Here is a 15,269-nt window from a genome sequence, read left to right as displayed (position 1 = left end):
TGAATGAATGATTAAGTATTTCATTCAGCTTTTGAAGACAAAAACATCATAATAAAATTTTTAAATGACTGTAACTTATCGATTCATTAAACAAGATTATTTTGGAACTTGCTATAAAGCAATTCAATTTTCTAATACAAACATCAATACAAAGACATGTATTTTTTGAATACCTACTTTCAACAAAATGTCCACAATACGTTGTTGATATTCTACAGCTTGCTTGTCATTTTTAAAATCTTCGAAAGTCTAAAAGGGAGAAATTTTAAAAAAATAATTACTATTTGCAAATTTTAGAAGGAAACAAAGTATTGAATTCTTATTAATAGTCAGGTAAATTCCCAAATAAGATAACCATTCCTCATTGAGTTTTTCCTTATACACCTTTAATAATAAGGTATTTTTAGTGAGTTAAGTAGAAAGCTACAGCATTTAATATTTCATGGTATTCTGAAATTTTAAAAATAGCTAAAAAGTATAGTAATTATCATACAACCAAAAAGTGATTCAAGAAAAGGAGGCAAAGTTTATAAGGAATGAAAAAGAAAAAACACCAATGGCACGAGGCAATTTGTGGGCAAGGGTTTGAGAAGGATGAAATACATGTTATATGCTCAGCCATCATTCCATTTGGAAATAGTAACTGAAAAACACTTATATTAACTGTCATGAAAAATAACTGTCACGATAACTAAGAAAAAAATGATGCTCAAAGATAGATTTTTAAAAATATTGTGGCAAACCTATCACGATTATTATGGCAAAACTGTCACAAAATCCTTAGGCCTACATACAAGGCATAGGTATCCTATTTTCAAAACACTGCCAAGTACAGAACTTTTTATGTCCCTGCTCAAGTAGAGCCAAATATATTTTGAGTAGAACATGCACCAAAGTATGTCAATGACAGCACCTGATTCTGAAAATACCTAGTACCTAGAGGATGCATATATGACGAACTTGAAATTTATTCATATCAAAAATTGAAATGAAATTATTTATTGAGCAATGAGGATAATAAAAGACTTGACGATCTCTCCTATGGCTTTCACTTAGTACATTTGGCTCTCAGAAATGTTTAAATTCACATAGCAATAATTTACTGCTGATTTTCCTGAAACAAGATAACAGACTACGTATTGTCTCAATAGATTTTTTTTAAGTGAATTTCACAGCCATGAACTTTCAAGACTGCATCATAGTTAGATTCAAACTAGAATTCTTGCTGTTCTTTAAATGGGCCCTGAGCTTCCCCAATTTCTCCAGAGTACCTCTGCCCTTGTCATTCTCTTCTTAGCATGCCCTTCCTTGCTTTCTCCAGCCTGACACACAGTAAGCGCTTTAAACAAATGACTGCTGATTTGTCCGGTTAATTACAGAGAAAAATTAAATCCTTTTTAAACCTTTTCCCTCAACTAGACTGCTTTGCTGACACTTAGTTGAGAAATGCTAAAATGAGTTATCAAGGAGACTACAAAGAGCTCTTATTCTGGAAAGTTCAAACAGAAAATATGTTGATGTTTCAGTGGGTTAAATATGACTCTGCCTGAAGACAGATGGACAACAAATACCACAGACATAAACTTACATAAAATAAACTGGGGGAAATAAAGGTCCCAAATTAGCAGAGTTGGCTCCAAAGCGCACAACCTCAAAAAAGAAGTCAGGATAGAATTGGGTAGGGTGGGGCAGAAAGGAGTGTGTGACAAGGTTTTAGTGGTAGCAGAATACCTATAGTAGCAAACAGAATTCATCTCCAGAAGAAAAGCGAGATCCACCTTGGATGAGGAAGTACTGAGATCAGGTCTGAGACCTAGTGCATCAGACCACTGGCTAATAGGAAGATCACAGAAAGGGGACTGGCAGTGTGAAGCAGAGGTCTTGGTAAGATAGGCTTTTGGGCTAGAGAGAGGTACCTCAGGAAGGGGAGAGAGTCCTTGGAGCCTTGTAGTAAAGAAGGAAGTGGCTCAAGATAATGGTCCTACTATAAAACAGACAATGCCAAAGATTGAGACAAAGATAGACTACCCTCAAAAGACACTATTTTTGTAACAAATAGCACTTAAGACTTTGTAAGCGGACATTTTCCCACCAAATCGCGTCGTAACGCGGGGCTTTTTTGACATTTTCTCGCCAAAATTAGATTTTCCGTAAAATATTCATATCTTTCGATCTATTTGATATTTTTATATGAAACTTTCAGTGTTTTAGTTTAAAAAGAGGTCTCTATTTATTTACTTTGCAAAATTTTTGCCGATTCCAACTAGAGGCGATATGATGAGTTTACTCGTTTCCCGCAAAAATTAATTGTAATAAATGAAGAAAGCACTTGAACTAGGTAAAGCCAGTACATTATTTCCCCCACCCTCCAACAAGGTCATCTATTATTGCTAGTCCAGAAAAATCCAACTCAAAAAATGAGAATAAAAACAGTAAATGAAGAATAAAACCAAATAAACTCTAAAATAAAACAAGATAATAAATTCTAGAGTAAAACAAAATAAAAACTAGCCACAAAATAGAAACAGAAGTAAACTATAACATCCCAACATATATTAACATATTTAAACATACAAGTGCAGATTTGAAAGAACATCACAAACCAGAAATTTAAGAATTTAAAAAAGAAGTGAACAAAGAGCAGAAAGATATGAAACAGCAGCTAATTGAACTCAGAGGGGGAAAAAAACCTGAAAAAAGGGAGAAATTCATCTCAGAAATGATGACAATTACAAGCCACCCAAGGGAGAATAGATAGAACCAAAAGCACAGTTAGAGAAATAGAGAAGATAAATGAAAAGAAACAAGAAAATGAAATTTAAACAAAGAAGAAAAAGAGATTAGAAAGAAAGCTGATAAATAGAGATGATAAAGATAAAATATATAAATAATTGGAGGTTCTGAAGAAAAATAAAATAATAAAATAGAAAAAGTACTTAAATCTATAATTCAAGAAAACTTTCTTGAAATAAAAAGACTCGAATTCACAACTGAAAAGGGCCCACAGTATGTATGGCAAAACTGAACCAGAAAAGTGAACTCTGAGTGATAGCTTCGAGTGAAACTGTTAGTCTTTAAATATACAGAAAAAAGTATTATTTTCCTTTCTTCCCTTGCAATTAAAATAACTATTTCTGAAGTCAGATTTTCAAATTAAACGATTTCAAAGTATAATTAGAATGTTAACCTTCTCATGGACACTCGCTTTTCTCATTTAACAGTTTATTATATTATTCAACTTACAAAATTACTATATGCTCATTAGAGAAATTGTCAATTTCAGAGTTAATCACTATGAATACTTAGATGTATTGTTTATCCAAATATTGTTCATATACAGTACTTGTGTGTCTTCCTATCTTTTTTCTTCAAATACTGTGCATGTACAATACTTGTGTGTTTTATACATTTGGGAGCCTGCTGCTTAACTAAACACTATAACAAAGCACTGTCTATGTTATCAAAAGCTTTTAAAAAACAACTACAATACTATTTATTTGGAAAGCTATGACAAGTTTTATATAATCATTCCTCGGGTGGCATTTTCACAGAGAACCTGACTCACCCAGATCCATTTTTAATTAAACATGTATAAGGATATTTTTTTCAGCAGGAAGCATCCATGTTCCATTTCAATTACAGTTATTTACACTATCATCACCACCATGTGTCCTTCAGAGCCTTTTTCTATATTCAGTATGCCAACTAACGTAATTTATAAAACCAAAGACACACCATATTTTACACTGCTTTTTCTCTAATTTCTTGATAAGAATGTGTGTGTGTGTGTGTGTGTGTGTGTGTGTGAGAGAGAGTGAGAGAGAAAGAGAGAGAGAGAGAGAGAGAGAGAGAGGAAAAACAAGAAGAAGGAGGAGGGATGGAGAGAGGGAAGGGAGGAGAAGGGAGGGAGAGAAGGGGGAAAGGAAGAGAGATAAAGAATTAGAAAATATTGAGTGGCACAACAAAATTAAACATTTGAAACCTTGACTTACTGCTAGGGCATAAAAATAGGACCTGTATAAGGATTATTTGTCTTTCTTTCTATTAAAAAAATTTATCACCCTGGCTTTTAAAACACCTTGAAATCATATTATCTCTTACCAATGCCAATACATTTAGAAATTCTCTTGTGTCAAAATGTAGCAAAGTCCGAACATACGGATAGATTTCTTCCTCAGGGGACGCTTCTGCTGAATGCAAGCGAATTAGAAATTCAAAAACCTGCCAAGTTGAAAAAAAAAAAAGTTGATTATTTTCTCACCTTACAAAGTATCTTGCTGAACCATTGATTCCCATTTGGATAAAGCAAAGGCAGGTTGAATTTATTTTAAAGTGCTACTATGTTATAACTTCTCTAACCACTCTCAGCTACAATTATTGGCCTCAGTGACAGTGTGTAGGCTCTCTCCTATCACAGATGACAGACAGTTCCTGACCACGTGTAACCCTCAATACAATTTGTCTTCAGTGCATCTTAACAAGAGTAGATAGTAAATTAAAAAACGCTGTGAAAATAGCACCAACCTGGTTTTTGACCAAGGGAACAAGATCTTCAGGGATGTCACCAAGGGGATAGGCACGACCTGCTAGACAACAGCTAGAAGAAAGAACTGGTGATTTGTAATGGGCTAACTTCCAGGTAACACATTGTTTCTCACACCTAAGATATTAGTTTGATTTTTAAGCAGGCTCAGCTTTTATCAGTTATGTCAAGTTCAAACCTGGGCCTAGTTCAAACCCAGATCAAAATGATTGCCAGGAAAGAAAATGTGGGTGACAGCGATGGTGGTGAAGTAACACATCTGTGACTGAGTAAAAGTCACATTTCTTCTTATCTTGCCTGAGAAAAACCCAAGCTGCACTAAAGGGGCAAGAAGTAGTGAGAACAGACTGTCTCTCACTACTAACATACCCAGCATCTAGAAAGAACCTAATGGCATCATTACAGTATGATTTACCTGTTAAAAGCCTGGTGTTCTCAGAGGCTTTTAAACCAGTGGCTCTAAGAATGGTGATTAAAGATGGGGAATGAGCTAGGCAAAGAAATGTCTGGAACATGTCTGCAATCAGACAAGCCTTCAGGGAGACTTAGAATCTCATGAGAAATTAACTGTACAGTTTTACCTCCAAATCAGACCTCTCTTATGGCTAATGACTTGCCTGTGGGGTGAATTACAAAAATGTCTTCTGAATATGTCCTCACTTTTTTCTGGGGGTGGGGAGGTGGGGGTGGATTTTAAACCTCTTTAAACTAGTCATCAATTTTGAGTGTCAGATTAGAGACAGCTGGACACCAGCATAGTCTAAGAATTTTAAAGTATGAAATGTTTCAAAGTTAACTCTGACGCTAGATAGGAGCTACGACGATACTCTGGCAGGTGATGCCACCTTCCCACCTGCCTGCCAGCCTGGCAGCCAGTTATCTGAAAGTTCGATCAGGACACAGTTTTGAACCTACATAGTCTATTGGAAAGAACTCTGTTCCGGGAGCAATTTTACCTCTGTCACTAATTTTTCCATGATTTAAAGAAATCTCTTGCCCTTATATATAATATAGAGACCAACACATAGCTCACAAAGTTGTGGGTAATAAAATACATCATGGTTTCTCAACCTCAGCCTTATCGGTATTTTAAGAGAGAGAATTCTTCGTTGTGGGGACGGCCCTGTGCATTGTGGCCTCTACCCATTAGATGCCAGTAGCACCTCTCCCCCAACCCCAGTTGTGACAAACAAAAATGTCTTTAGACCTTGCCAATGACTCTCAGAGCGGGGAGGAGTACAGGGGGACAAGCTCACTGTGGTTGAGAAGCACTGCTATACATGAGAACAATGAGAAGTGAAAAGCACTACACAGATGAGAGAGGACAGCACCTCTAAGACTACAGAGAGGAACTTATAAAAGGGGCATTTACAGAGATGACTAAGTAAAAAGCTCTTACCTAATATATACAAGAAGCTTGTTGCCCATAACAACTTGCTCATCTAAAATAGAAAAGGTATGGTCAGCAATTCTCTCTCAAAACCTTTTCAGAAATACAATTGTTATGTGGAAACAAAAAATAAAACTTGGCATTTAAGGTAAAGTAAGTATATCACCAAATAATAGAAAACTGAGATAAGATCACAGTTAATTATTATTTTTAGAATTCCCATTAGATTCTTTTCACAGACACAAAATCGATGACTCATTCAAGGGTACATGTATAAGAAACAGATCTGAGGGTAGAGATCTATGTATTGTTCGCTTAACCAGTAACTTGGGACCAGGGGAAGATGTAAAGCAGGTAATGAGTTGACTAATTCTAAGTCATGATCAATTAATTAATATTAAGGCACAACTATAACGCCTTCTCATTTGTAACAGGACTCTTACCACCTACAGTGACCTATGAGACATTAGAAGAAAACCTTCAAAAATCTGCTCCTCCATAAAAGTAGTAAAAACACTGGCAAAAATGGTCAAAATGAACTTTTCCAGAACTCTTGAAATTAACTAACAGCTTGCAATAATCCAATGAATGCTTTATTCAAGAATAATGGCTGAATCTCAGTAAGAACGGTAAGCTTCTTGGTGACTGACCTTTCCCCAGCTACACTGTAGTTTGGAAAATCCACAGCCTTGCAACTATAGTAACTGTCAAAACCAGTAACCTAGCAGCCACTGGAGGAGGCAGAATGGGTTTCAAGCTCCCCAAAAGCCCCATGCTCAGATATATGTCACTATTTGACCTATCTGGCCCCTTACTTAAAAGCTCCATTCTCAGAGCTTGTCTTTTTTTGTTCTTACTCAGAGCTTACTCTTTGCAAACAGCAGTATCCCCAGGGCATTTGTGGAAAACAACCAGCCCAGATGTTTAATTTTACAGGTGCCAGAGACAGTGCTACCAGAGGGATGAATAAGAGACTCACCAAAAGACTTAAAAGGAAAAACTGGAGAATAGGAGGTCTGCAGGTGTGCAGGCTTGCAAAAGTTCCAACATATTTCTGGAACTCTCAGACATGTACATGTACAGGGCTGTACACGTGCACAGGAAAAACCTAAAAGGCCCTAATCTATAACTAAACTGTGGCTGACTGTGAGACTCTGCACAAGCAGGAAGTGAAGGCTAAGGCAGAACTGTAAACTGTCCGCAGGAGCATTTAAAATTCCAAAATAAAATGAAGTAAAAATTGACGTACTTAAAGTAAGAAATAGACAATTCAATATTTGGAGACATCGATACCCCACTTTCACAATGGATAGAATAATTTGCAGAAGATGAACAGGAACTAGAGTCTTAAACAAAACTGTAAGCCAACTAGACCTAACAAACATCTACAGGATACTCTACTCAACAACAAAACACATTCAACATATTATTTTCAAGGGCACATGGAATATTCTCTAGAATATGCCATATGTTAGGCCATAAGATAAGTTTCAATAAATTTTAAAATACAGAAATTACACAAAGTATGTTCTCCAACCATGAAGGAATGAAATCAGAAATCAGTATCAAAAGGAAATGTGAGAAATTCACAAATATGTCAAAATTAAACAGTATACTTCTAAACAACCGATGTGACAAGAGAAATTAGAAAATACTTTGAGATGAATGAAAATCAAAATACAACATACCAAAACTTACGGGATGCAGCTAAAGCACTGCTTAGAGGAATATCTATAACTATAAATATTTATTTTTAAAAAGAAGATTTCAAATCAATAACCTAAACTTCTACCTCAAGAAACTAAAAAAAGATCTAATTAAATCCAAAGCAAAATACATTTAAAAAGAATAAGCTGACATAAATGAAAGGGGAAAGAAAAATAAAGAATATCAGTAAAATTAAAATTGGTTCTTTGAAAAGGTCAACAAAAGTGACAAACCTTTAGCTAGAAGACTCAAATTATAAAAAAATCAGTAATAAGAGATATCACTACTGACCTTACAAAAATAAATTACAAGAGAATACCATAAACACTATATATCAACAAATTAGATAATGCAGACGAAATTGACCAATTCCTAGAAGTATACAAACTCAAACTGACTCAAGAGGCAGTAGATAATCTGAATAGACTTAATAAGCAGAGACTGAACTGGTAATTTTAAAACTTCCAACAAAGAATATCCCCAGCACAATGGCTTCACTAATGAAATCTACCAAACAGTGAAAGAGCACCAATCCTTCATCAACTCTTCCAAAACACAGAAAAAAGAACACTTATCAACTCATTCTAGGAGGCACATACACCAAGGTATCAAGTATACTTGATACCAAGACCACAAAAAGATATCAAAAGAAAACAAAACTACAGAATAATGTCCTTTATGAGTATACACATTAAAATCCCCCCCCAAAAAATATAAACAAATTCAATCCAACAACATGTAAAAAAAATTATACACCATGACCCAGTAGGATTATCCCTAGAACGTAAGATTGGCTTAACATACAAAAATCAATCAATCTTATAGATCATATAAAAATAAAAAAAAGACAAAACCCACAGGATTATCTTCACAGATGTAGAAAAAAAGCATTTGATAAAATCCAACTCTTTCATGTTAAAAACACTTAACAAACTAGGAATAGAAGGAAACGTCCTCAAACTAATAAGGTCATCTCCAAACAACCCACAGTTAACATCCCATTAAAAGACTGGATGCTTTCCCCCTTACATCAGGAAAAAGATAAGAGTGTCAACTCTTGCCATTTCTGTTCAACACTGTATTAGAGGTTCTAGTGAGGCCAATTAGGGAAGAAAAAAGAAATAAAAGGAATTCATATGAGAAGGGAAGTAAAACTATCCCTATTTATAGATGATATGACCTTATATATGTAGAAAATTCTAAAGAATCCATTTAAAAAATTAAAATAAGTGAATTCAGCAAGAATGCAGGACACAAGATCAATATACAACAATCAATTTTATTTCTATACACTAGCAATGAACATTCTAAAAATGAAATTAAAAACCAATTCCATTTGTAATAGCATCAAAATAAACAAAATACTTAGAAATAGACTTAACAAACGAAGTATATGACTTGTACACTGAAAACTGCAAAACATCATTGAAAGAAATTAAATAAGACCTAAATAAATGAAAAGATATCCTGTGTTTATGGATTGAAAGACTTAATAATGTTAAGATAGGAATATTCCCCAAACTGATATGTACAGATTCAAAGCAATCCTTATCAAAATTCCAGCTGCCTTTCTGCACTTTAAGAAAGCAAACTGATTCTAAAAGACCAAAATAAATGGAGAAATATGCCATATTCATACTTAAGAGACTCGCTGGTGTAAAGATGGCAATCCTCCCAAATTAATCTATAGTCAATACAATGCCAAACAAAATTCTAATAAACCTTTTTTAAAAGAACTGATGAACTGATTTTAAAGTTCATTGGAAAGGCAATGGACATAGACTAGCGAAACCAATTTTGAAAAAGAAAAAAAAAAGTTGGAACACTTGAGGTACCTGATTTCAAGACTCACTATTAAGCTACAATAATTAAGGCAGTATATTAGTGGCATAAGTATAGACATATAGATCAATGGAACATAATAGAGGGCACAGAAATAGAACCACGCTTTATTGGTCAATTGATTTTTGAAAACAAATCAATTATTCTGACAAGAAGGTGTCAAGGTAATTCGATGGAGACAAGATAATCTTTTCAAAAATTGCTACTGGAACAACTGCTAGGTCTATGGGAGATAAAAATCCTTGAACCTGACCTTGCATCATACATGAAAATTAACTCAAAATGGATTACAAACTTAAAATAAAAGTACTAAAACTATTAAATTTCTAGCAGAAAACACAGAAAAAAACCTTTGACATTGAATTGGACAAAGATTTATTAAACAAAATACCAAATGTCTAAACTACAAGAGGAAAAAAATGAATAAAATGAACTTCATGAAGATTTAAAATTTTTGTTCTTTGAAAAACATGGTTAAAAAAAACAAAAAAGTTACAGACTGGAAGAAAAATTTTGCAAAACAAATATTGAAAAAGGGCTGTAGCCAGACTATATAAAGGACTCTTATAGGCTTTGGTGGGGAGTTCACTCACTTGGAACTCTTATAACTCAATAATACAAAGTTAAATAATGCTTCCTCCCTACTCCCAAACAAGTGCTAACGATTTAAACAGACAATGCACAAAAGAAGATATATGAATGGAGAGTAGCACATGAAAAGATGCTAAACATCACTAACCAACAGGGATATAAAAATAAAAATCACAATAAGATACCATACATCCAAGAGAATAGCTAAAATTTTTAAGAGATTTACAAAGACTGAAAGTAACAGTGCTTGCCAGGATATGGAGCCACTGGAACTCTCATATATTGCTGATGGGAATACAAAATGGTACAGCCATTTTGAAAAAAAACCAGCAGTACCTTAGAAAGTAAAACATACATTGACCATAAAATCCATCCATTCCAACCCTACGAAGTTGCCCACATATGATTGGGCACATATGCCCACACAAAGTGAACACATATGCCCACACAAAAACTTATTCATAGCTGGGCATCATCGAAGGTGGGGGCGGGGGGATAAGGGCAGGGCAACATAAGGGATACCTATGCTGATGAATCTGTTCTCCATCTTGACTTTACCTATGTGAACATCTTGTTGTGATATTGTGCTTTAGTTTTGCAAGATGTTATCCTTGGGGGAAACCGGATAAAGAGTATACAGGAAGGAGCTCTTGTGTTGTTTCTTGCAACTGCATGTGAATCTCAAATTTTTTCACAATAAAAAGTTTAATTAAAAACAAAACAAAACTCAATCGCTTCTCAGCCTTTTGGCTAAGATCAAGTGTAAAAACAAAACAAAACTCATCCACAAATGTAGCAACATGACTTATAATAGCTCCAAACTGAAAGCAATTCAAATGTCCATCAATTGGTAAATAAACAAATGATGGTATATCCAATTCATGAAATACCATTCAGCAGTAAAAGGGAATGAAATAATAATACATGCAACAACATGGATGAATCTCAAAAACATTATGCTAAATGAAAGAAAGAAAACACCAAAAATTACATAATGCGTAATTCCATTTACATGAAATGTGTGACAAAGTAAATCAGGGATTGCCTGGAGGTGGGACTGTGGACAAAGAATAGAGCATGGTATTTAAATAAAATATCGCATGACATTTAAATAAAATACCTTAAAATACCAAAAAAAAAAAAAGTGAAAAAAATTAAGGTTTAGAAAATACCTGTTAGTGTTCTTCCTGCATTCAGAGGAGGAGCAATGACTTTGAAAAGTTTCTGCATGAAAATGAAATACAAAAACAATCACCATCATTTTTCAAAAGAATACTTTTAAAAGATAATCAAGAATCTTATGCTATTAATCACCTTTCTCTGATTGAATTAGATGGTCATATGCTATTGAGATTAAAAACTTTTAATGTGGACATGAACTGTTTTAGAAGGATCACTGGGAAACAAACATTTAAACACTGAAAAGTGATTTCCTTATAGGAAGAAAATTATTATAAAAGAGGAATCACAGAATGCATCTAACCTCCCACTGCTAAAATCTCCAAATGACTGTTTAATATCATACCAAGCTCCTGCTGAAAGCCATTAAACTTGAAAATTACTCTTAACACAAAACAACGCAACCTCAGTGTTCCATTTGAGATGTACAGGTATAAATATGAACCAGATTTTGAAAAGAAAAATAAAAAACCCACACAAAACAAAAACTTCAAAAGCAACAATAACAAAAACCCAGAAATCATTTTTATCAACATAAAATGCATCAAATTAGAATCTGTTTTTAGGAATTATTTTGAAAGTAGAAATTGCATTAATTCTTCCTAATGGTGGTTTAGTAGTGAGACAGAAAATATTTCTGCATGCAGAAAGACCTGGACCTCACTGAGGGGGCAGCTGTCAGCTCTTTCTCAGGGAACACTGGACCTGGTGAGGAAACAGCTGAGAGGTGCGCAAATGTAACTGACTTGACACACAAATAATCAGAGTCAAAAGCAGGGACATAGGGCTGTGGCTCCAATTTTGGAAATTTACCAAGAGAAGAGATGTGCAACCAAAAGTGAAGGAATTATGAATTAGAGGGATACTCACCTACCAAGCTAAAGGTGTTCAAAGAAGACTGAACTATCATACAATGACTGCTGACTAATAATATTGAAGATGGTTTTGAATGCTCTTTAATATTCAAAAATGTTGACCAGATCCCTTCAGCAGGTGCCTGACTCTTTTGAGCCAGGTATTTAGTCAGTAATAAAACAATGGGCTGGCAGGCACATGTAGCCACAATCCATCACTCACAATTCTGCACTCAAATATAAGCAAATAACAAGATGGATATTTTGTTCTTTTTAAAATGCCCAACTGCTCTTTGAATGCTCTCTTCTAATGTAAGTAGAACAAGAAATTATTCTAATATAATGAATGCTATAAAATTCTCAACTTGCAAAAGCAACTAGTCAGCAATGAACAAATAATGACCTCCCAACATTTTCAGGACCTTCCCCTAGCAGAATATATCTACAAATAGTATTACTCAGTAGTATATTTACTATATGCAGTAACTATATATATTTCTTATACCTTTCAGAAAAGCTATTATAATAGCAAAAATTCTTAAGGAAAAAACTTAAAGTCTAACAGGCATGCATTACTTTTATCTATTGTTCCCTAGGATTGAAAAACCTACTATGCAGATAAAAAAAGAGAAAGCAATAGTAGAAAGTATGAAATTAAAGGTTACTTAATAAATTCCCAAATGAGTACAAGTCTAATAAATCTACAAGATATTTAAAAAATGATTGGATGAGATCAGAAACTATTCAAAGCAAATGGAGAACAGGTAAAAAACATTAACAGACAAGATTAAATGTGTATCCAGTTAGGAAGTATCTTACCTCCATTGGACTAATAAACTCATTCATGCCTCTATTGTAGACGTAGATCATAGCATCATACAGACGATTTTCCCAACACATGAGAACTACCTGTAGAAAGAAAAAGTTGCTTGGTCCATACAATTTAATTAAGTCTAATTATTTTCCTTGAACTTTTAAGATTGAAGAAGATCCTGAATTCTGTTAATTTTTGTTATTCCTTCCCTGAAAAAAATTGAAGTACTCAAACACAAGGTCACGGTAGGAGCAGTTGTAGGTTCAATACCACTTTTAATAGTACAATAGTTACTTTTAAATATTTTCCAATGTCTTATTTTATTTTGTCTCTATTCTACCCTTTTCCATCTTCATTTTACCTTTGATCAATAGTTCTAAAACATTTATTAAACACCTATATTCAGGTCCTCTCCTAGGCACTGGGGATAAAGAGATGGATAAAACAAACGCAGACCTACAGAACTTTCATTCATTTTAGACACTAACCTAAAAGGGAGGGCCACAAAATGGTATGTGAGTTATGACTTGGGGAAGATATTCAATTATACAAATAATTCATTTACAACTGTGATAAGTGTTATAAAGTTACCTGGCTTGGTCTGGAATATTGAGAAGGTCATCCCCGAGGGAGCAATATTTAAGCTAGGACCTAAACGATACAAATACGTGTATGTAAGCCAAAGCATAGGTGGAAACGCGGGACTCTGCAGGCAGAGCAGTAAGTAGGATGGTCCTTATGTGGAAAGGAACTTGAAATGTCTAAGGATGGAGAAAAATCAATTTGAGAAAAGATTTAGGAAGAAGAATAGAGGTGACCGAAGTATAGAGTACTCCGTCTTCTGTCCCTATGAGAGCCGTACTGTACTACAGAGTGATGAGGAGAGGGCTGGAGTGGAAGAGTCGAGGTCGGCACAGAATGATACGGAGTAGCCAGAGAGGTAAGAGGGAAAGTGGAAGGGACGTGTCACTGGAGCGTCTTTCTAGAAAAAGGCATGCTCTTACACCTGCTCTCCTCTCCTCTCACTACCCTCCCTCTCAGCTAGTGTCATCATTGCACATCTCTGTACCGATGACTAACACATTTACAGCTTCAGCCCTAACCTATCCCCCAAACCACATATCTAACCACTTATTTGCTATCTTAAGCTGAATGTCTAGTAGCTATCTCAAAGTAAAATGGCAAAATAGAACTCCTGATTTTGTCTCCCAAACTTAGACCTACTCCAGTCTTCCAACCTCTTACAGGAATCACCACCTGTTTCTCAAGCTAAAAACCTAGGCACCATCCATAAATTCTCTTCCCCCACCCCCTTACATCCGATTCATCAGCAGATCAGTTCTACCTCCAAAACATATCCAAAATCAGGCCATCTCTCTCCATCTCACTGCTACCATCTCTGGCCAGGACCACCTCTTGGACCAGCTTCTAACCAGTCTCTTTGCTTCTTCTGTACTTGGCCCTCACTCCTCATTCCATCCCAAGCAAACCAGAATGATCTTGCTTAAAACTTTTGAATGATTTCCCATAGCACTCAGAATAGCATCGAAGAATCTGTACCTTGCCCACTCTTTTTCACCCAAGCTCTAAATCTATTTACCTTTTATCTGTTACCAGGATATTTGCATTACTGATTCCTCTAGTCATTCATATTCCAAACTCAGCGCTGCCTTAGAAATGCTTTCTATAATTAGCCTGAAGTAGACTCCCAATTCTCTCCCTACCAGATTGCCTGTTTGACTTTTAATATGATACTTTTCTTTAATATTTCTTATTTGTTTACTTATTTATGTTTATTGTCAAACTTTTTGCTAAAATGTAAGCCCTATGAGAGGACAAACCTTGTCTACTAAGGTCACGGAATCATCCTCAGAGCCTGACACTCAATAAAGGAACAAACGCTGTTGAAAAAGTAAATAAAATTTGAAAAATATTGGTTAATACAGTGGACGTGGAGGTTGCTAACTGTGGTGAAATCTGGCTGTGACGGAGAAGAGTGACATGGGGCAGTAACCCAGGGGAAGAGGGGAGCAGGACTGATATGGAGGGAAGGGAAACCGAGGGGAAGGTTTTTAAACTATTTTAACATGAAAAAGAACAGAAAATATTGACATCGTATTGGGGAAAAGCTAGCAATGTCGCAAAGAGAAGAAATTAGAAATTTCTCCTATATTGGTGATAGGTAAATAAAGCTAGATTGATAACGTGCTCTCAAATTATCAGGTCTATTAGCAAAGTGTGCAGACTATGACAGATTACCCGTACAATAGGAAGGCAAATATAAAAGAGGATCCGGCTTTATTTTGAAAACTCACAGCCGTTCATAAAGAGCTTCCAGGAAGAATAACC

The 15,269-nt window shown here is 35.0% G+C and overlaps 1 protein-coding gene across 4 annotated transcripts in view; it reads right to left on the bottom strand.

The window, feature by feature from the left end:
• Positions 1-15,269, bottom strand: part of VPS8 (VPS8 subunit of CORVET complex) — a 233,582-nt gene that overhangs the window by 121,710 nt on the left and 96,603 nt on the right. For all 4 annotated transcript variants that reach the window (XM_019735832.3, XM_074328957.2, XM_074328952.2 and 1 more), the window contains exons 23-28: positions 12,926-13,015; positions 11,246-11,297; positions 5,943-5,985; positions 4,525-4,597; positions 4,102-4,221; positions 178-249 (exon numbers count right to left, since the gene is read on the bottom strand). In XM_019735832.3, the coding sequence (XP_019591391.3) occupies positions 178-249; positions 4,102-4,221; positions 4,525-4,597; positions 5,943-5,985; positions 11,246-11,297; positions 12,926-13,015 (450 nt within the window). The remainder of the gene's footprint in view (positions 1-177; positions 250-4,101; positions 4,222-4,524; positions 4,598-5,942; positions 5,986-11,245; positions 11,298-12,925; positions 13,016-15,269) is intronic.

This window comes from Rhinolophus sinicus, chromosome 17 (genome assembly GCF_057876585.1).
Source record: "Rhinolophus sinicus isolate RSI-liver-muscle chromosome 17, RSI-T2T, whole genome shotgun sequence".
Taxonomy (NCBI): domain Eukaryota; kingdom Metazoa; phylum Chordata; class Mammalia; order Chiroptera; family Rhinolophidae; genus Rhinolophus; species Rhinolophus sinicus.
The sequence above is the reverse complement of the archived record's forward strand: the minus strand, read 5'-3'. Positions and strand labels throughout refer to the sequence as shown.